This window comes from Dermacentor variabilis, chromosome 4 (genome assembly GCF_050947875.1).
Source record: "Dermacentor variabilis isolate Ectoservices chromosome 4, ASM5094787v1, whole genome shotgun sequence".
Classification (NCBI taxonomy): Eukaryota; Metazoa; Arthropoda; class Arachnida; order Ixodida; family Ixodidae; genus Dermacentor; species Dermacentor variabilis.
This window is the reverse complement of record NC_134571.1, coordinates 184,010,699-184,030,408: the sequence shown is the minus strand read 5'-3', so window position 1 is coordinate 184,030,408 and position 19,710 is coordinate 184,010,699. Positions and strand designations below refer to the sequence as shown.

General features: G+C 48.1%; 3 protein-coding genes and 20 non-coding genes across 23 annotated transcripts; all 23 read left to right on the top strand.

Moving 5' to 3' along the window:
• Positions 1-2,922: 2,922 nt before the first annotated feature.
• TRNAD-GUC (transfer RNA aspartic acid (anticodon GUC)) lies at positions 2,923-2,994 on the top strand. Its single transcript has one exon. It is a non-coding gene; the product is annotated as a tRNA-Asp (tRNA).
• A 168-nt stretch (positions 2,995-3,162) lies between these two features.
• TRNAD-GUC (transfer RNA aspartic acid (anticodon GUC)) lies at positions 3,163-3,234 on the top strand. The gene has a single exon. It is a non-coding gene; the product is annotated as a tRNA-Asp (tRNA).
• Positions 3,235-3,403: 169 nt separating this feature from the next.
• Positions 3,404-3,475, top strand: TRNAD-GUC (transfer RNA aspartic acid (anticodon GUC)). Its single transcript has one exon. It is a non-coding gene; the product is annotated as a tRNA-Asp (tRNA).
• Positions 3,476-3,883: 408 nt separating this feature from the next.
• Positions 3,884-3,955, top strand: TRNAD-GUC (transfer RNA aspartic acid (anticodon GUC)). The gene has a single exon. It is a non-coding gene; the product is annotated as a tRNA-Asp (tRNA).
• Positions 3,956-4,181: 226 nt separating this feature from the next.
• On the top strand, positions 4,182-5,829 carry LOC142578456 (uncharacterized). Its single transcript, XM_075687838.1, has 2 exons — positions 4,182-5,042; positions 5,812-5,829. Exons 1-2 carry the CDS (start codon positions 4,182-4,184, stop codon positions 5,827-5,829), a joined length of 879 nt encoding a protein of 292 aa, XP_075543953.1.
• A 1,931-nt stretch (positions 5,830-7,760) lies between these two features.
• On the top strand, positions 7,761-8,969 carry LOC142578455 (uncharacterized). The gene has a single exon (XM_075687837.1). It carries the CDS (start codon positions 7,761-7,763, stop codon positions 8,967-8,969), a length of 1,209 nt encoding a protein of 402 aa, XP_075543952.1.
• A 4,147-nt stretch (positions 8,970-13,116) lies between these two features.
• On the top strand, positions 13,117-13,188 carry TRNAD-GUC (transfer RNA aspartic acid (anticodon GUC)). The gene has a single exon. It is a non-coding gene; the product is annotated as a tRNA-Asp (tRNA).
• A 167-nt stretch (positions 13,189-13,355) lies between these two features.
• On the top strand, positions 13,356-13,427 carry TRNAD-GUC (transfer RNA aspartic acid (anticodon GUC)). Its single transcript has one exon. It is a non-coding gene; the product is annotated as a tRNA-Asp (tRNA).
• A 167-nt stretch (positions 13,428-13,594) lies between these two features.
• Positions 13,595-13,666, top strand: TRNAD-GUC (transfer RNA aspartic acid (anticodon GUC)). Its single transcript has one exon. It is a non-coding gene; the product is annotated as a tRNA-Asp (tRNA).
• A 161-nt stretch (positions 13,667-13,827) lies between these two features.
• TRNAD-GUC (transfer RNA aspartic acid (anticodon GUC)) lies at positions 13,828-13,899 on the top strand. Its single transcript has one exon. It is a non-coding gene; the product is annotated as a tRNA-Asp (tRNA).
• Positions 13,900-14,067: 168 nt separating this feature from the next.
• Positions 14,068-14,139, top strand: TRNAD-GUC (transfer RNA aspartic acid (anticodon GUC)). The gene has a single exon. It is a non-coding gene; the product is annotated as a tRNA-Asp (tRNA).
• A 168-nt stretch (positions 14,140-14,307) lies between these two features.
• Positions 14,308-14,379, top strand: TRNAD-GUC (transfer RNA aspartic acid (anticodon GUC)). The gene has a single exon. It is a non-coding gene; the product is annotated as a tRNA-Asp (tRNA).
• A 168-nt stretch (positions 14,380-14,547) lies between these two features.
• On the top strand, positions 14,548-14,619 carry TRNAD-GUC (transfer RNA aspartic acid (anticodon GUC)). The gene has a single exon. It is a non-coding gene; the product is annotated as a tRNA-Asp (tRNA).
• A 168-nt stretch (positions 14,620-14,787) lies between these two features.
• Positions 14,788-14,859, top strand: TRNAD-GUC (transfer RNA aspartic acid (anticodon GUC)). Its single transcript has one exon. It is a non-coding gene; the product is annotated as a tRNA-Asp (tRNA).
• A 169-nt stretch (positions 14,860-15,028) lies between these two features.
• On the top strand, positions 15,029-15,100 carry TRNAD-GUC (transfer RNA aspartic acid (anticodon GUC)). The gene has a single exon. It is a non-coding gene; the product is annotated as a tRNA-Asp (tRNA).
• A 168-nt stretch (positions 15,101-15,268) lies between these two features.
• TRNAD-GUC (transfer RNA aspartic acid (anticodon GUC)) lies at positions 15,269-15,340 on the top strand. The gene has a single exon. It is a non-coding gene; the product is annotated as a tRNA-Asp (tRNA).
• Positions 15,341-15,509: 169 nt separating this feature from the next.
• Positions 15,510-15,581, top strand: TRNAD-GUC (transfer RNA aspartic acid (anticodon GUC)). The gene has a single exon. It is a non-coding gene; the product is annotated as a tRNA-Asp (tRNA).
• Positions 15,582-15,748: 167 nt separating this feature from the next.
• TRNAD-GUC (transfer RNA aspartic acid (anticodon GUC)) lies at positions 15,749-15,820 on the top strand. The gene has a single exon. It is a non-coding gene; the product is annotated as a tRNA-Asp (tRNA).
• Positions 15,821-15,989: 169 nt separating this feature from the next.
• TRNAD-GUC (transfer RNA aspartic acid (anticodon GUC)) lies at positions 15,990-16,061 on the top strand. The gene has a single exon. It is a non-coding gene; the product is annotated as a tRNA-Asp (tRNA).
• Positions 16,062-16,229: 168 nt separating this feature from the next.
• TRNAD-GUC (transfer RNA aspartic acid (anticodon GUC)) lies at positions 16,230-16,301 on the top strand. Its single transcript has one exon. It is a non-coding gene; the product is annotated as a tRNA-Asp (tRNA).
• Positions 16,302-16,470: 169 nt separating this feature from the next.
• Positions 16,471-16,542, top strand: TRNAD-GUC (transfer RNA aspartic acid (anticodon GUC)). Its single transcript has one exon. It is a non-coding gene; the product is annotated as a tRNA-Asp (tRNA).
• Positions 16,543-16,710: 168 nt separating this feature from the next.
• Positions 16,711-16,782, top strand: TRNAD-GUC (transfer RNA aspartic acid (anticodon GUC)). Its single transcript has one exon. It is a non-coding gene; the product is annotated as a tRNA-Asp (tRNA).
• A 416-nt stretch (positions 16,783-17,198) lies between these two features.
• Positions 17,199-18,431, top strand: LOC142578454 (uncharacterized). The gene has a single exon (XM_075687836.1). It carries the CDS (start codon positions 17,199-17,201, stop codon positions 18,429-18,431), a length of 1,233 nt encoding a protein of 410 aa, XP_075543951.1.
• Positions 18,432-19,710: the final 1,279 nt, after the last annotated feature.

Sequence of the window (19,710 nt, the reverse complement as noted above, 5' to 3'; positions counted from 1 at the left end):
ACTACCAAGGTGTAAGTCATGCTAGACTAGATCGCATATATGTTCCGGCAATTGCGATACCACACATTACTACATACAAAGTAAAGAACGTCACATTTAGCGATCACTGCTTGGTGATAGCGACACTAGGAACCAAGACAAAAGCGTCAAAGTTTAGTTGGAACTTGTGGAAATTAAATGATACACTGTTGGAAGATGAAATTTTTGTTAAAAAAGTAAAGGAAAGGATAGAGGAAATATGTTCGGTTGAATCTTCCAATTTCACAGCGCTTTGGGAGCAATTTAAAAATGAAGTAAAGATTGCGGCGATTGAACGAGCTTGCGTGCGGCGCAGCATTGAAAAACAACAAGAGAAAGAACTTAGGAGCACGTTAGATTATATGATTGCGGTTGAGAGTGCTAACCCTGGACACTTTAGCAAGGAACTACGTGACCTTAAAAGTAAGCTCGAAGTGATAGATGAAAAGAAATATCGTGGAGCGATTGTCAGAGCACGGGCTGAAAGACTATGGCTAGGGGAAACGCCTACTAAGCGGGCACTCGGGGAAGAAAAAAGGCAAGCAGTAAAAAAAGAGATAAAAGAAATAAGATATAAAAACGATGTGACGCGCGACAAGGAACTGATAGAGAAAGCGTTTGTTGAATGCTATCGAAAACTGCTAAGCCCAAAAATAAAAGATACAGAAGCCTTTCGAAACGAATTTTTGTCGCTCATGCCAAGGCTAGGCGATGAAGTAAGACAAACGCTTGAACGGCCAATTAGTCTGAATGAAGTAAAACAGGCCATTGATGAACTAAGCACTGGCAAATCACCTGGGCCTGATGGACTAGGGGCTGCCATTTACAAATGCTTCAAGGAAGAACTGGCACAAGCGTTACATCGCGTGATAAATGAGTGCTATGAACAAAAAAGAGCACCTTTATCTTTTAGAAAATGTCATATAGTACACATTCCAAAATCGGATGATCCCAGGAAATTGTTGGATGTTGAGGCCTATCGACCTATAAGTCTTACGAATGTAGACTATAAAATATTTACAAAGGTGCGAGCCAAGAGATTGCAGAGCGTTATCACACACCTCGTATTACCTCACCAGACATGTGGCATCAAAGGAAGGACAATCTACACAAATATACACACCGCTAGAACTATCCTAGAATGCTGTGACATGACTCAAGATAACATAGCTATGATACAACTGGATCTTCAGAAAGCATTTGATAGAGTTAATCATGACATACTACAGTTATTACTAGAACATTGTAATGTAGGTAGCGTTATCAAGGAGGGCATCAACATGGTGTATGAAGAGTGTGCAGTAAACCTTATAATTAACAACACCGTAAGTGAAAACATTCCAGTACTGTCAGGTATAAAACAAGGGTGTGCCGGTTCGTCTCTTCTTTTTGCACTTTATTTGGAACCCTTATGTTTAAAAATTCGCATAAATAAAATGGTGCATGGTTACTCCTTTTATGCTACTGAAGTAAGAATACTGGCATATGCCGATGATATAGCTATATTCTGCAAAGACAAAGACAGTATTAAAGAAGCTGTTAAGGAAGCTACATCATTCTGTAGTGCTACCGGAAGTGCCATTAGCTGGGATAAATCTCTGGGCATTTGGCATGGAAATTGGGGGCAAGAGCCGGAGGCGTATGCAAACATGAGATGGACAAGTATTCCTGCTAGATACTTGGGGGTTCCTCTCCAACATTATGGAAATACTGCAGAATACTGGGCAGGAGAGACAGAAAGGCTCAAGGATCAGTCTGAAAAATGGGGAGGGCATAACTTTTCTATGTTTTCCCGCGCTACAGTCTGTAATGTGTTTTTTGTTGCAAAAGTGTTTTACGTACTTCAAGTGTTCAGTATGAGCAGAACTTGTGTCCAAAAATTACACAGAGTGTTTGCCACCTATATATGGAATTCTACCTGGGAACGCACCAGTCGGTTAAACTTGTTCCTTTCGGTGCGACACGGAGGGCTTGGTCTGGGTCATTTATTTTTGAAACAAATAGTTTCAAGGTTTTTCTTTCTGAGAGACCAGAGAGATGTTTTCTTGCGTACTGTTATACACATGAGGTTGTGTAATCATATCCCGGATTATATTGTCTCAACAAATGCAGATACGCATGGAACACTGAGCAGTTTTTGGCGCGAAATAGTGTCTGCATATCAAATACTGAAGCCACGGTTTTCCTTAGAATATTTGAGCGCAGTGGCACGTAAACGATTGTACAAAGATCTAATTGATGTGTTTTTACCAATACCGTTGTACCGCTCCATCTATCAACTAGGAACAGAACGAGACGTATTAAAACGAGTTCGAAAAATGCCAGTAAGAGCGTCATCTAAATCATTCTTCTTCCAACTGCACACGGGCACGCTCGCTGTAAAACCGTGGCTTCAAAGCAAAGGTATCTTTGTCCCATGGGGATTACACTGCCTGATATGTCGAAAGGAGGAAACGATAGAACACATCTTTTTGGACTGTCACGATGCTTTTTTCTTGTGGGACATCCTTAAACGGACACTTCAGAAAGATTTGCCAGTAACACCCTTTGGTATCCGATTCTTGCCATGTGAAGATCCAGATGAAATGCCATGCGACATGTTCATGTTACTGTGTTTACATAGTGTGTGGAAAACGAGGATGGCGGTCAGAAATGCGGATGTCAACGCAAGATCGGCCATGCAAAACTTCAGTGAGAACTGTGTGTACATACGAGATGTTCTCAAAATCCAGAGGAACCCACCGGATTGGATACCTGTGCTCGATAAGCTGGCTTCTCTGAAGCCATTTTAGCTTCACACTCCAGCCATGAAAAGGCTCACGCGTCTTTTATTGTACTTGTAAAATTGTATTTAAGAGTTCTGTGTTTCGAAGTGCCAAACCGGTAATAAAGAAAAAAAAAGTCTCCTCGTTAGTATAATGGCCAGTATCCCCGCCTGTCACGCGGGAGACCGGGGTTCGATTCCCCGACGGGGAGTGTTTCTTTTTTCCTTCTTCTTTGTAGGCGCACGCGACGGCGCACTCGACTCTCCTCCACAGTAGCTGTCTCTACTTTTTCCCACTTGTGCGCAAGATTGCGTCAACGCTTTTGCGATTTTTTTTTTCAAATCGTGTATATACTGCTTTAGCTGGCACCTCGCATGTCTCCTCGTTAGTATAGTGGCCAGTATCCCCGCCTGTCACGCGGGAGACCGGGGTTCGATTCCCCGACGGGGAGTGTTTCTTTTTTCCTTCTTCTTTGTAGGCGCAGGCGACGGCGCACTCGACACTCCTCCACAGTAGCTGTCTCTATTTTTTCCCACTTGTGCGCAAGATTGCGTCAACGCTTCTGCAATTTCTTTTTTTCAAATCCTGTATATAGTGCTTTAGCTGGCACCTCGCATGTCTCCTCGTTAGTATAGTGGCCAGTATCCCCGCCTGTCACGCGGGAGACCGGGGTTCGATTCCCCGACGGGGAGTGTTTCTTTTTTCCTTCTTCTTTGTAGGCGCACGCGACGGCGCACTCGACACTCCTCCACAGTAGCTGTCTCTATTTTTTCCCACTTGTGCGCAAGATTGCGTCAACGCTTTTGCGATTTTTTTTTTCAAATCGTGTATATACTGCTTTAGCTGGCGCCACGCATGTCTCCTCGTTAGTATAGTCGCCAGTATCCCCGCCTGTCACGCGGGAGACCGGGGTTCGATTCCCCGACGGGGAGTGTTTCTTTTTTCCTTCTTCTTTGTAGGCGCACGCGACGGCGCACTCGACACTCCTAGACAGTAGCTGTCTCTATTTTTTCACACTTGTGCGCAAGATTGCGTCAACGCTTTTGCGATTTTTTTTTTCAAATCGTGTATATACTGCTTTAGCTGGCACCTCGCATGTCTCCTCGTTAGTATAGTGGCCAGTATCCCCGCCTGTCACGCGGGAGACCGGGGTTCGATTCCCCGACGGGGAGTGTTCCTTTTTTCCTTCTTCTTTGTGGGCGCACGCGACGGCGCACTCGGCTCTCCTCCACAGTAGCTGTCTCTACTTTTTCCCACTTGTGCGCAAGATTGCGTCAACGCTTTTGCGATTTTTTTTTTCAAATCGTGTATATACTGCTTTAGCTGGCACCTCGCATGTCACCTCGTTAGTATAGTGGATTCGGCTTTCTGCCGTGCTAGCGAGCGGACGTGCCGATCATGAGCTCCGTAGGAGCGGCTTCAGCGGCCCAGCAGGGCCGCGGTACCAGGAGTTTTGCCTCAGAAGACCCGGAATACCAAGTTTTGCTGCCTCAATTGCCGACAGGTCGGATAGTTTTAAATACAGTTTTTCTGCATGCGGATGTGCGTGCCAGGCCGTATCGTGTGGAACATTTCCGAGATGCGTTGGCTAGCTTAGGCCTACTTGCTGATGTCATCGCCCTAGGGGCGTATCAGATGAGCCACGTTTGGGCGGTTACTTTCAAGAGCGACGAAGGCGTGAAAAAGCTTTCAAGCGCCAAGAACCTCAAGGTGAATGAACATCGGTGCATTGTCGTTGATCCTGCCAATCAGGCCGTGCGGCTGAAGTTGCATTGGATGCTTCATAACGTGTCGGACGAGGATATACGGACAGCCCTGTTACCGTTCGGAAAGGTCACGGACGTTTTCCATGAAAAGTGGCGTGTTCAAGGAGTTCAAGATAAAGCATCGTCGACAAGGGCGGTGTCCCTGGTTCTGAAGACGGGTATGACCGTAGAAGACCTGCCCCATCAACTTCGTGTAGCTGGTGAGCAGACCCTAGTTGTGGTACCGGGCAGAGCACCCCTTTGCCTGAATTACCGAAACACCGGACATGTCCGACGTGACTGCCGCGTCCCGAAATGTGCAGTATGCCGTCGCTACGGCCACCAGGATACGGAATGTGTTAAGACTTACGCATCCGTCGCAGGACCTGCGCTTCGAGAGGACGTGGCTGACCTGTTAATGGATGAGGCTGACGTTGATGAGGCTTCCCGCGTGCTAGTACCACCGGCGGACCTAGTTGCAACACCTTATGTGCCGGCTGCTAAAGCCACGAAGGTGGTAAATGTGCTGCCTACGAGCCCGAAAGATGCAGTGCAAAGGGCATGCGAAGAAGGAGCCAAAGAAGAATCGGCCGCAAAATCCGCCACTGCCGAGGAGGCCGCCACGGAGCACGGACCGGCAACTCCCTTGATGGACGTCGAAGAATCGAGTGCAAGCAATGTGGCTATGAAAAGAGCGAGGGACTCGACCGGCAACCTGGACGGCAGCCTGGACGGCAACCTTGACAACGGGGCCAAAGACGAGCCGCCACCAAAAGCGCAGGCGGGTCGTCGTGTGCCCGTGCGCCCGAAGCCAAACATCCCGCCGGACAGACGGCCGGCGGCAAAACCGCCTAAGTAGGACTCGGCGCCTACTGGGGCGCCCGGACTAACGTCGTGAAGAGATGGCGTCCTTTTTGGAATCGGGCTTCGCGTACGCTCTAAAGGTACGCGTGTGGATCGAGCGGTTTTCAGTGCAAAAGTTATGCATGCAAATTTTTCTACAGTGTGTCTGGATCGCTTGTTCTTCACCGTGCGATCGGCTTGCTTTTGCAGATAAATGGCGGTGAAACTAGAGAGAGCACTGAGAGTTGCCACGTTAAATGTCCGTGGCCTTGGAGCGCGAAGGAGGCAGTATCAACTTAGCCGCTTGTGTATGGAGAAGGAACTCGATGTAGTTGCCTTACAAGAAACTAAGGTCGAAACCCAAGAGCAGACCGATCGCATGGTGACGCCTTTCACGGCGCATTACAATGTGTGCGTGTGCCATGCGAATGGCACATCAGGCGGATGTGCATTGTTAATACGGAAAAGTGCTGGTATTATTGAAGAAAGTGTAACTGTTTCTGAAACTGGCCGCTTGCTTATTGTAGATTTTTCTTTTTCTCACGGTTTGTGGCGGCTCGTATGCGTTTATGCGCCAAACAATGTGAATGATCGATTTTTGTTTTTTGAATGTATCGAGCAATATCTAAAATGTGATCGCTTTGTCATATTACTTGGTGATTTTAACTGTGTGTGTTCTCCGGAAGACCGACTAAAAAGGGAAAGGGTTCGCGATAAAAGTGCTCTCCTTTTGAGCAGACTAATTGAAGACCACAACTTAGAAGATGTGGGCCTAGTCCTCATTGATGGTATGATTCCGCAGTACACGCACATTCAGCGAAATAGCCGAGCAAGGCTGGACAGAGTGTATGTTTCTGACGACTTGATCACCCTTTGTAATAGTTATAACGTCGCACCGCAATCGTTCACGGACCATAGCCTGGTAAGCTTCTCGATTGGGGAAAAAGTTAAAAGAACACGATTCAACTGGAACATGTGGAAATTCAACGAAAAGCTGCTTGATGATGAACCATTTGTGCGCAGAGTTAAGGAAAAGATAACAGAGTTGATGACAAATGAGGGTGAATATTTTACTGCCACATGGGAGGAATTTAAGATTCAAGTTAAGTTCATTGCAATAGAAAGAGGAAGCAGCCTTCAGCACGATAAATTACAGAAACAAAGAGAGCTGCAAAGACAGCTAGAATATCTGTCAAGCGCACAAAATGCGGGTCACGATCTATTAGCTGAAAACGTAAAGAAAGTAAGACACGAGCTTGAAGTTATCGACGCCGAGCGATACAAAGCAGCAGTTATACGCGCTAGAAGCGAACGCCTATGGATGGGTGAGATACCAAACAAACGGGCAATGAGCGATGAAAAGCGTCACGCGTCAAGAAATGAGATCCAACAGATACGTCTTCAAAACGAGGTGACGTCAGACGCTTCGTCGATTGAGAAAGCTTTTGTGGAACACTATCGCGAATTGTTCGGCAATGTGACTCCTTCTGGACTGGCCTTCGAGAGTGAATTCATGAGCGAGATGCCAAGGTTGGATGACGACGTTAGAGAAAGTCTTGAGAGACCAATAGCTGTGTCCGAGATTGAAAGGGCGATAGAAGAACTGCCACCAGGCAAATCGCCAGGGCCGGACGGCCTAGGCGCCGCTTTTTACAAGGCATTCAGTCAGGAGTTTGCGTGTATATTGCACCGACTACTCTCAGAGGCGTATGAATTTAAAAAAGTACCACCCTCATTCCAGACTTCGCACATAGTATTAATTCCGAAAACCGATGAACGGGAAAAGCTCCTTTCAGTAAGTTCATACAGACCGATAAGTCTGACCAACACAGATTACAAAATATTTATGAAAGTACTGGCTCGACGATTTCAAAGCGTGATTCAGCAGCTTGTAGGGCCACACCAGACGTGTGGCATTAAAGGCCGCACCATTTTCACGAACACCCACATTGCAAGGAATGTGCTTGAATGTTGCGATGCCATTGGGGGTCGGGTGGCCATGTTGCAGCTAGACTTTGCGAAGGCGTTCGACCGGGTGTCACATGAGGTGCTTTTCGCTATACTGCAGTACTGTAATGTTGGGAGCGTCATTGTAGATGGCGTTAAAATGGCTTATGAAGACTGTTACATGCAGCTTATAGTTAATAAGTGTCTTAGTTCGCGGGTGCCACTCCGCTCGTCTGTACGGCAAGGCTGTCCCTTGTCTCCCTTGCTTTTTGCCCTGTACCTCGAACCCTTTTGTATGGCAGTCATACGGAATGAAAACATTCGTGGTTTTGCAATTTCTTTTTTTCAAATCCTGTATATAGTGCTTTAGCTGGCGCCACGCATGTCTCCTCGTTAGTATAGGAGGATTCCATTTCCGGCCACCGCAGTGAACGGACGCGGAATGCCTTGCTCCGTAGGGGCGGATACAGCGGCCCTCGGCCGTGGCACCAGGTGTACGGATAAGCCTTACCCGGATTATCAAGTTGTTTTGCCTCATCTGCCTTCAGGTACATCAGTTTTGTATACAGTATTTTTGCACGCGGATGTTAAAAGCAGGCCGTATCGGGTCGAGCACTTTCGAGATGCGCTCGCGCGTCTTGCACTGCTGCCGGAAGTGGTGGCCCTTGGCGCCTTCCAAATGAACCATGTGTGGACGGTGACCTTCCGTGATGAAGCTTCGAAGAAAAAGATGCTTGCGGCAGAAACATTCAACGTGAAAGACCAGCCCTGTGTCGTTTATGATCCCTGCAACCAAGGCATCAGACTGAAGCTTTATTGGCTGTTACATTTCGTTCACGACGACGAGGTTCGAGCAGCGTTAGCCCCTTACGGAAAGGTTACAGATATCGCCCGCGAAAAGTGGCGGGTACAGGTATGTAATGATAAAGGGTCCACCACCCGTTTGGTGACACTCTTGCCAAAGCCTGGAATTACAGTTGAAGACTTGCCTCATCAGGTGCGCGTCGCGGAAAACTTAGCGCTCGTGCATGTACCAGGAAGGCCCCCGTTATGCCTCCGGTGCAATGGAACTGGACATATCAGGCGCGAGTGTCGCATACCACGCTGTGCACTCTGCCGACGATTCGGCCACGAAGAACAAGACTGCGTGCGATCCTATGCAGCGGTAACAAGTCCAGTTAAAGGCGACGAGATGGCTGAACACATAATGGACCATGCTGATGCCGATGCAGCATCCCGAGCAACGACCGAAGAATCGGCGGCAGACAGCACACCCTCTGACGCGTCTCCACTTCAGGAAAACTCCACTGGGCCCGGCGACAGCCAATCTGGCGAGGCAAAGAGCGTGCTGGTTGGGAAGCCGACTAACGACCAAAACGTCAATGAGAGAAAGCACGCGATTTTAGTAAGCGCATCAGTGACTACCGCGAAAGACGAGACCGAAGGCATTGAGGATGTTGAAATGACAGCAGCCGCTAAAGCAGCTGCAAAGAGGCCTCGTGAGGCCACTGACGGATCTCAAGCCTCACCCGAACCATCGAGCAGCGGCGAGCCGTCGCCGAAGACCGCTATAACGAGACGAATGGGCCTCAAACCGAAGCCGAAGATACCGCCTGATAGGCGGTCGGCTTCAACATTGACCCCGACTTAGAGGCGCGAAGTGTGTTCAGCCAGCCTGTCCTCAGTATAAGACGTTACATAGCGGACAAGTAGAATGTGACCTGTGCTGGTTTTTGCTATCACTGCCTGTCCAGATGTGAGTACCGTTCCGTCTGTTTGCTAATCCAAAAAATGGCTGTTAATCTGACATTTCCCCGTTGTGTAGCTACGTTGAATGTGAGGGGTTTGGCATCCCGCAGGAGGCAGTGCCAGTTAAGCCGTCTCTTGTTGGAAAATGACATTGACATAATGGCAGTGCAGGAAACCAAAGTAGAAAGCGAAGAGCAAACGCACAGAATGGTCGAACCTTTCAGGGATAGGTATAATGTATGTGTGTCTCATGCTAGAGGCACTTCAGCGGGTTGCATGATACTCGTTCGAAAATGCACCGATATTGTAGCGCAATCTGTAGAGTCCAGTGATGATGGCAGGCTACTATTCATCGACTTTGGCATTTGTGGCCTCCTTTGGCGTGCAATATGTGTGTATGCTCCGAATAACATTAACGAACGTGTAGAATACATAGATAACCTGAGAACATGCATGACGTACGAAAGGAACATAATTTTATTTGGAGACTTTAATTGTGTGTGCAGGCCGCAAGACAGAATCAACAGATTGACTTACCGCGATAGAAGTGCGACACTATTAAACGCGCTTGTAAACGAGCTTGAACTGGACGACGTTGGTTGTATTTTTGACGGTGACGAGCACGTACAGTATACGCACTACCAAGGTGTAAGTCATGCTAGACTAGATCGCATATATGTTCCGGCAATTGCGATACCACACATTACTACATACAAAGTAAAGAACGTCACATTTAGCGATCACTGCTTGGTGATAGCGACACTAGGAACCAAGACAAAAGCGTCAAAGTTTAGTTGGAACTTGTGGAAATTAAATGATACACTGTTGGAAGATGAAATTTTTGTTAAAAAAGTAAAGGAAAGGATAGAGGAAATATGTTCGGTTGAATCTTCCAATTTCACAGCGCTTTGGGAGCAATTTAAAAATGAAGTAAAGATTGCGGCGATTGAACGAGCTTGCGTGCGGCGCAGCATTGAAAAACAACAAGAGAAAGAACTTAGGAGCACGTTAGATTATATGATTGCGGTTGAGAGTGCTAACCCTGGACACTTTAGCAAGGAACTACGTGACCTTAAAAGTAAGCTCGAAGTGATAGATGAAAAGAAATATCGTGGAGCGATTGTCAGAGCACGGGCTGAAAGACTATGGCTAGGGGAAACGCCTACTAAGCGGGCACTCGGGGAAGAAAAAAGGCAAGCAGTAAAAAAAGAGATAAAAGAAATAAGATATAAAAACGATGTGACGCGCGACAAGGAACTGATAGAGAAAGCGTTTGTTGAATGCTATCGAAAACTGCTAAGCCCAAAAATAAAAGATACAGAAGCCTTTCGAAACGAATTTTTGTCGCTCATGCCAAGGCTAGGCGATGAAGTAAGACAAACGCTTGAACGGCCAATTAGTCTGAATGAAGTAAAACAGGCCATTGATGAACTAAGCACTGGCAAATCACCTGGGCCTGATGGACTAGGGGCTGCCATTTACAAATGCTTCAAGGAAGAACTGGCACAAGCGTTACATCGCGTGATAAATGAGTGCTATGAACAAAAAAGAGCACCTTTATCTTTTAGAAAATGTCATATAGTACACATTCCAAAATCGGATGATCCCAGGAAATTGTTGGATGTTGAGGCCTATCGACCTATAAGTCTTACGAATGTAGACTATAAAATATTTACAAAGGTGCGAGCCAAGAGATTGCAGAGCGTTATCACACACCTCGTATTACCTCACCAGACATGTGGCATCAAAGGAAGGACAATCTACACAAATATACACACCGCTAGAACTATCCTAGAATGCTGTGACATGACTCAAGATAACATAGCTATGATACAACTGGATCTTCAGAAAGCATTTGATAGAGTTAATCATGACATACTACAGTTATTACTAGAACATTGTAATGTAGGTAGCGTTATCAAGGAGGGCATCAAGATGGTGTATGAAGAGTGTGCAGTAAACCTTATAATTAACAACACCGTAAGTGAAAACATTCCAGTACTGTCAGGTATAAAACAAGGGTGTGCCTGTTCGTCTCTTCTTTTTGCACTTTATTTGGAACCCTTATGTTTAAAAATTCGCATAAATAAAATGGTGCATGGTTACTCCTTTTATGCTACTGAAGTAAAAATACTGGCATATGCCGATGATATAGCTATATTCTGCAAAGACAAAGACAGTATTAAAGAAGCTGTTAAGGAAGCTACATCATTCTGTAGTGCTACCGGAAGTGCCATTAGCTGGGATAAATCTCTGGGCATTTGGCATGGAAATTGGGGGCAAGAGCCGGAGGCGTATGCAAACATGAGATGGACAAGTATTCCTGCTAGATACTTGGGGGTTCCTCTCCAACATTATGGAAATACTGCAGAATACTGGGCAGGAGAGACAGAAAGGCTCAAGGATCAGTCTGAAAAATGGGGAGGGCATAACTTTTCTATGTTTTCCCGCGCTACAGTCTGTAATGTGTTTTTGTTGCAAAAGTGTTTTACGTACTTCAAGTGTTCAGTATGAGCAGAACTTGTGTCCAAAAATTACACAGAGTGTTTGCCACCTATATATGGAATTCTACCTGGGAACGCACCAGTCGGTTAAACTTGTTCCTTTCGGTGCGACACGGAGGGCTTGGTCTGTGTCATTTATTTTTGAAACAAATAGTTTCAAGGTTTTTCTTTCTGAGAGACCAGAGAGATGTTTTCTTGCGTACTGTTATACACATGAGGTTGTGTAATCATATCCCGGATTATATTGTCTCAACAAATGCAGATACGCGTGGAACACTGAGCAGTTTTTGGCGCGAAATAGTGTCTGCATATCAAATACTGAAGCCACGGTTTTCCTTAGAATATTTGAGCGCAGTGGCACGTAAACGATTGTACAAAGATCTAATTGATGTGTTTTTACCAATACCGTTGTACCGCTCCATCTATCAACTAGGACCAGAACGAGACGTATTAAAACGAGTTCGAAAAATGCCAGTAAGAGCGTCATCTAAACAATTCTTCTTCCAACTGCACACGGGCACGCTCGCTGTAAAACCGTGGCTTCAAAGCAAAGGTATCTTTGTCCCATGGGGATTACACTGCCTGATATGTCGAAAGGAGGAAACGATAGAACACATCTTTTTGGACTGTCACGATGCTTTTTTCTTGTGGGACATCCTTAAACGGACACTTCAGAAAGATTTGCCAGTAACACCCTTTGGTATCCGATTCTTGCCATGTGAAGATCCAGATGAAATGCCATGCGACATGTTCATGTTACTGTGTTTACATAGTGTGTGGAAAACGAGGATGGCGGTCAGAAATGCGGATGTCAACGCAAGATCGGCCATGCAAAACTTCAGTGAGAACTGTGTGTACATACGAGATGTTCTCAAAATCCAGAGGAACCCACCGGATTGGATACCTGTGCTCGATAAGCTGGCTTCTCTGAAGCCATTTTAGCGTCACACTCCAGCCATGAAAAGGCTCACGCGTCTTTTATTGTACTTGTAAAATTGTATTTAAGAGTTCTGTGTTTCGAAGTGCCAAACCGGTAATAAAGAAAAAAAAAGTCTCCTCGTTAGTATAGTGGCCAGTATCCCCGCCTGTCACGCGGGAGACCGGGGTTCGATTCCCCGACTGGGAGTGTTTCTTTTTTCCTTCTTCTTTGTAGGCGCACGCGACGGCGCACTCGACACTCCTCCACAGTACCTGTCTCTATTTTTTCCCACTTGTGCTCAAGACTACGTCAACGCTTTTGCGATTTTTTTTTTCAAATCGTGTATATACTGCTTTAGCTGGCACCCCCCCCCCCCCCCGCATGTCTCCTCGTTAGTATAGGGGCCAGTATCCCCGACTGTCACGCGGGAGACCGGGGTTCGATTCCCCGACGGGGAGTGTTCCTTTTTTCCTTCTTCTTTGTAGGCGCACGCGACGGCGCACTCGACACTCCTCCACAGTAGCTGTCTCTATTTTTTCCCACTTGTGCGCAAGATTGCGTCAACGCTTTTGCGATTTTTTTTTTCAAATCGTGTATATACTGCTTTAGCTGGCACCTCGCATGTCTCCTCGTTAGTATAGTGGCCAGTATCCCCGCCTGTCACGCGGGAGACCGGGGTTCGATTCCCCGACGGGGAGTGTTCCTTTTTTCCTTCTTCTTTGTGGGCGCACGCGACGGCGCACTCGACACTCCTCCACAGTAGCTGTCTCTATTTTTTCCCACTTGTGCGCAAGATTGCGTCAACGCTTTTGCGATTTTTTTTTCAAATCGTGTATATACTGCTTTAGCTGGCACTTCGCATGTCTCCTCGTTAGTATAGTGGCCAGTATCCCCGCCTGTCACGCGGGAGACCGGGGTTCGATTCCCCGACGGGGAGTGTTCCTTTTTTCCTTCTTCTTTGTAGGCGCACGCGACGGCGCACTCGACACTCCTCCACAGTAGCTGTCTCTATTTTTTCCCACTTGTGCGCAAGATTGCGTCAACAAATTTGCGATTTTTTTTTCAAATCGTGTATATACTGCTTTAGCTGGCACCTCGCATGTCTCCTCGTTAGTATAGTGGCCAGTATCCCCGCCTGTCACGCGGGAGACCGGGGTTCGATTCCCCGACGGGGAGTGTTTCTTTTTTCCTTTGTAGGCGCACGCGACGGCGCACTCGACACTCCTAGACAGTAGCTGTCTCTATTTTTTCCCACTTGTGCGCAAGATTGCGTCAACGCTTTTGCGATTTTTTTTTCAAATCGTGTATATACTGCTTTAGCTGGCACCTCGCATGTCTCCTCGTTAGTATAGTGGCCAGTATCCCCGCCTGTCACGCGGGAGACCGGGGTTCGATTCCCCGACGGGGAGTGTTCCTTTTTTCCTTCTTCTTTGTAGGCGCACGCGACGGCGCACTCGACACTCCTCCACAGTAGCTGTCTCCATTTTTTCCCACTTGTGCGCAAGATTGCGTCAACGCTTTTGCGATTTTTTTTTTCAAATCGTGTATATACTGCTTTAGCTGGCGCCACGCATGTCTCCTCGTTAGTATAGTGGCCAGTATCCCCGCCTGTCACGCGGGAGACCGGGGTTCGATTCCCCGACGGGGAGTGTTTCTTTTTTCCTTCTTCTTTGTAGGCGCACGCGACGGCGCACTCGACACTCCTAGACAGTAGCTGTCTCTATTTTTTCACACTTGTGCGCAAGATTGCGTCAACGCTTTTGCGATTTTTTTTTTCAAATCGTGTATATACTGCTTTAGCTGGCACCTCGCATGTCTCCTCGTTAGTATAGTGGCCAGTATCCCCGCCTGTCACGCGGGAGACCGGGGTTCGATTCCCCGACGGGGAGTGTTTCTTTTTTCCTTCTTCTTTGTAGGCGCACGCGACGGCGCACTCGACTCTCCTCCACAGTAGCTGTCTCTACTTTTTCCCACTTGTGCGCAAGATTGCGTCAACGCTTTTGCGATTTTTTTTTTCAAATCGTGTATATACTGCTTTAGCTGGCACCTCGCATGTCTCCTCGTTAGTATAGTGGCCAGTATCCCCGCCTGTCACGCGGGAGACCGGGGTTCGATTCCCCGACGGGGAGTGTTTCTTTTTTCCTTCTTCTTTGTAGGCGCACGCGACGGCGCACTCGACACTCCTCCACAGTAGCTGTCTCCATTTTTTCCCACTTGTGCGCAAGATTGCGTCAACGCATTTGCGATTTTTTTTTTCAAATCGTGTATATACTGCTTTAGCTGGCGCCACGCATGTCTCCTCGTTAGTATAGTGGCCAGTATCCCCGCCTGTCACGCGGGAGACCGGGGTTCGATTCCCCGACGGGGAGTGTTTCTTTTTTCCTTCTTCTTTGTAGGCGCACGCGACGGCGCACTCGACTCTCCTCCACAGTAGCTGTCTCTATTTTTTCCCACTTGTGCGCAAGATTGCGTCAACGCTTTTGCAATTTATTTTTTTCAAATCGTGTATATACTGCTTTAGCTGGCACCTCGCATGTCTCCTCGTTAGTATAGTGGCCAGTATCCCCGCCTGTCACGCGGGAGACCGGGGTTCGATTCCCCGACGGGGAGTGCTTCTTTTTTCCTTCTTCTTTGTAGGCGCACGCGACGGCGCACTCGACACTCCTCCACAGTAGCTGTCTCCATTTTTTCCCACTTGTGCGCAAGATTGCGTCAACGCTTTTGCGATTTTTTTTTTCAAATCGTGTATATACTGCTTTAGCTGGCACCTCGCATGTCTCCTCGTTAGTATAGTGGCCAGTATCCCCGCCTGTCACGCGGGAGACCGGGGTTCGATTCCCCGACGGGGAGTGTTTCTTTTTTCCTTCTTCTTTGTAGGCGCACGCGACGGCGCACTCGACACTCCTCCACAGTAGCTGTCTCCATTTTTTCCCACTTGTGCGCAAGATTGCGTCAACGCTTTTGCAATTTCTTTTTTTCAAATCGTGTATATACTGCTTTAGCTGGCACCTCGCATGTCTCCTCGTTAGTATAGTGGCCAGTATCCCCGCCTGTCACGCGGGAGACCGGGGTTCGATTCCCCGACGGGGAGTGTTTCTTTTTTCCTTCTTCTTTGTAGGCGCACGCGACGGCGCACTCGACTCTCCTCCACAGTAGCTGTCTCTATTTTTTCCCACTTGTGCGCAAGATTGCGTCAACGCTTTTGCGATTTTTTTTTCAAATCGTGTATATACTGCTTTAGCTGGCACCTCGCATGTCTCCTCGTTAGTATAGTGGCCAGTATCCCCGCCTGTCACGCGGGAGACCGGGGTTCGATTCCCCGACGGGGAGTGCTTCTTTTTTCCTTCTTCTTTGTAGGCGCACGCGACGGCGCACTCGACACTCCTCCACAGTAGCTGTCTCCATTTTTTCCCACTTGTGCGCAAGATTGCGTCAACGCTTTTGCGATTTATTTTTTTCAAATCGTGTATATACTGCTTTAGCTGGCACCTCGCATGTCTCCTCGTTAGTATAGTGGCCAGTATCCCCGCCTGTCACGCGGGAGACCGGGGTTCGATTCCCCGACGGGGAGTGCTTCTTTTTTCCTTCTTCTTTGTAGGCGCACGCGACGGCGCACTCGACACTCCTCCACAGTAGCTGTCTCCATTTTTTCCCACTTGTGCGCAAGATTGCGTCAACGCTTTTGCGATTTTTTTTTTCAAATCGTGTATATACTGCTTTAGCTGGCACCTCGCATGTCTCCTCGTTAGTATAGTGGCCAGTATCCCCGCCTGTCACGCGGGAGACCGGGGTTCGATTCCCCGACGGGGAGTGTTTCTTTTTTCCTTCTTCTTTGTAGGCGCACGCGACGGCGCACTCGACACTCCTCCACAGTAGCTGTCTCCATTTTTTCCCACTTGTGCGCAAGATTGCGTCAACGCTTTTGCAATTTCTTTTTTTCAAATCGTGTATATACTGCTTTAGCTGGCACCTCGCATGTCTCCTCGTTAGTATAGTGGCCAGTATCCCCGCCTGTCACGCGGGAGACCGGGGTTCGATTCCCCGACGGGGAGTGTTTCTTTTTTCCTTCTTCTTTGTAGGCGCACGCGACGGCGCACTCGACACTCCTCCACAGTAGCTGTCTCCATTTTTTCCCACTTGTGCGCAAGATTGCGTCAACGCTTTTGCGATTTTTTTTTTCAAATCGTGTATATACTGCTTGAGCTGGCGCCACGCATGTCTCCTCGTTAGTATAGTGGCCAGTATCCCCGCCTGTCACGCGGGAGACCGGGGTTCGATTCCCCGACGGGGAGTGCTTGTTTTTTCCTTCTTTGTAGGCGCACGGGACAGCGCACTCGACACTCCCCCACAGTAGCTGTCTCTATTTTTTCCCACTTGTGCGCGAGATTGCGTCAACGCTTTTGCAATTTTTTGTTTTCAAATCGTGTATATACTGCTTTATCTGGCACCTCGTATGTCTCCTCGTTAGTATAGTGGCTAGTATCCCCGCCTGTCACGCGGGAGACCGGGGTTCGATTCCCCGACGGGGGGTGTTTCTTTTTTCCTTCTTCTTTGTAGGCGCACGCCACGGCGCACTCGACACTCCCCCACAGTAGCTGTCTCTATTTTTTCCCACTTGTGCGCAAGATTGCGTCGACGCTTTTGCGATTTTTTTTTCAAATCGTTGATATACTGCTTTAGCTTGCACCTCGCATGTCTCCTCGCTAGTATGGGACGCGTCTTGGCTACCGAAGTGGAAGGACGTGCTATCATGTGCTCCCTTCTAGGGGCGGTTTCAGCGGCCCGTGTGGGCCGTGGTATCAGGTGTACTGAAAAGCCGGCTGAAGACTACCAGGTTGTTCTGCCTCATCTGCCCACAGGTGCTTCTGTTTTAAACACCGTTTTTTTGCATGCCGACGTGAAAGCCAGGCCATATCGAGTGGAGCATGTCCGAGATAGCCTTGCACGTCTTTCGTTGCTGCCGGAAGTGGTTGCCCTCGGGGCATACCAAATGAATCACCTGTGGGCAGTGACGTTTAAGGACGAGGAAGGCAAGAGGAAGATATTAGAAGCTGAAGCGTTTAACGTTAAAGACCACCGCTGCATGGTCATCGACCCGCGCGATCGAAGTGTCCGACTGAAGCTATACTGGCTGCTTCATGGCGTACCGGACGAAGACGTGCGAGTGGCATTGGCGCCGTTTGGAAAAGTGACGGAAATTAGCAGAGACAAGTGGAAGGTCAAGGGCTGCATTGACAAAGGATCAACCACCCGCTCGGTGACGCTGAAATTAAATGTGGGCCTCACTGTGGACGACCTACCACACCAACTGCGTGTTGCTGAGGATATGGCGCTCGTCTTCGTTCCTGGCAGAGCGCCGCTCTGCCTCCGATGCCGTGGCATCGGACACATCCGGCGAGAGTGCCGCGTTCCACGATGTGGGGTCTGTCGTCGCTTCGGCCACGATGATTCCCAATGTGTGCGCTCTTATGCCAGCGTTACAGGCCCACTCCAAAGGGACGTAGTATCCGAACACATGATGGACGCCGCAGATGCCGAAGAAGCTAGCAGGGAGGACAACGACGTGGCAAAGACTCCTGCAAAGCCCCTTGAACCCTCCCCAGGAGCTATCCAGGAAGCGAACCTGGGGGGTGAGCCCTTGGCTGCAGCCCCGGAAACGAAGTTAGAGACTGCAACATGCGACGCAGGCGTGAAGGCAGCAAGCGCGTCATCATCACTGCCGCCAGAAGTCGGCCAGGAAGCAACGGACGTCGAGAGGCTTATGACCGGAAGCATCGCTGCAAAGCGTGCTCACGAAGACACTGGCAATACAGGAATAACAACTGCGTCAGGCACCGGTGAACCTCCAACGAAGGCATCGACTACGCGGCGGTCTATGCTTAAACCGAAGCCGAACGTGCCGCCTGGCAGTAGGGTGGCCCCTAAAACGCCTCCGCCCTAGCGGAGGACCCGTTCCAGTAGCCTTCAACGATGACCACAAGAACCCCACAGCTTCGATGTGAGTAGGACGCTTGGCCAAGCAACCCCATGAGATGGCGTCTAACTTTAAATCTAGCCTACGCGTTGCGACATTGAATGTGCGAGGAATGTGTTCGCGCAGGCGGCAGTGCCAGATTAGTCGCATGCTTTTAGAGAATGACGTTGACCTTCTGGCTGTACATGAAACAAAAATTGAGTGAGGAGCAAACAGAACAGATGGTTCAAGTTTTTCAATCTAGATACAGTGTATGTGTGTGCCATGCTGTTGGACGGTCAGGAGGCTGCGTCATTTTTATTCGCAATAGCATATCGGTTGTAGAAAACGTGTCCACCTGCGAAAGTGGGAGACTTGTCGCATGTGATTTTATTTTTGCTGGTCTACTGTGGCGCGCTGTGTGCATCTACGCACCGAACAAAATTCATGAACGCGAAATTTTTTTTAAGTATGCTGAAGGATTTTTGAAAACAGAACGACATGTTGTGTTTCTTGGGGATTTCAACTGCGTCTGTACAGCTGAAGATAAAACGACGAGCCTCAAAGTACGCGATAGAAGCGCTGAGCTGTTGAACGCGATAGTAATTGAGAGAGAGCTTGAGGACATTGGTTATGCAATGACGCGAGATGGCCAAGCACGGTTTACGCACTTTCAAGGTGATTCCTATGCGAGGCTTGATAGAATATACGTACCGGCGAAGTTTGTACCACTGTGTCCCTCTTATGAAACACAATATCTCAGTTTTAGCGATCATAGTTTGGTCTCGATTACGATTGGCGAAAAACGAAAGAGTGTCAAGTTTAATTGGTTCCTGTGGAAGTTCAATGAAAAACTGCTGCAAGATGAATTGTTTGTCACGAGAGCCAAGGAGTATCTTTCAAATGCCCTGCATAAGGAAAGCAACTGTTTCATTTCAGGTGGGAGCAGTTTAAATGCGACATTAAAATTGCTGCCATCAGTAGAGCGTGCGTATTGCGTCACAAGGAAAGGCAACAAGAGAAACAGTTACACAGTGAACTGGTGTACATGTTAGGGGTAGAACATGAAGTGCCTGGAGCGTTTAAAAAAGAAATACGAGAGGTGAAAGCGAAACTCGAGTTGATCGACGAAGATAAGTTCCGCGGCGCAATGATAAGGGCGCGCACTGAAAAGTTGTGGCTGGGCGAAACGCCCACTAAGCGTGTGCTAAGTGAAGAAAAGAAGCATGCTGCAAATAAGGAGATAAATGAAATTCGATATTACAAC

Excerpts from the sequence above, each read along its gene's own strand:
- LOC142578456 (XM_075687838.1), top strand. The coding sequence starts at position 4,182 with ATGAGCTCCGTAGGAGCGGCTTCAGCGGCCCAGCAGGGCCGCGGTACC.
- LOC142578455 (XM_075687837.1), top strand. The coding sequence starts at position 7,761 with ATGCCTTGCTCCGTAGGGGCGGATACAGCGGCCCTCGGCCGTGGCACC.
- LOC142578454 (XM_075687836.1), top strand. The coding sequence starts at position 17,199 with ATGGGACGCGTCTTGGCTACCGAAGTGGAAGGACGTGCTATCATGTGC.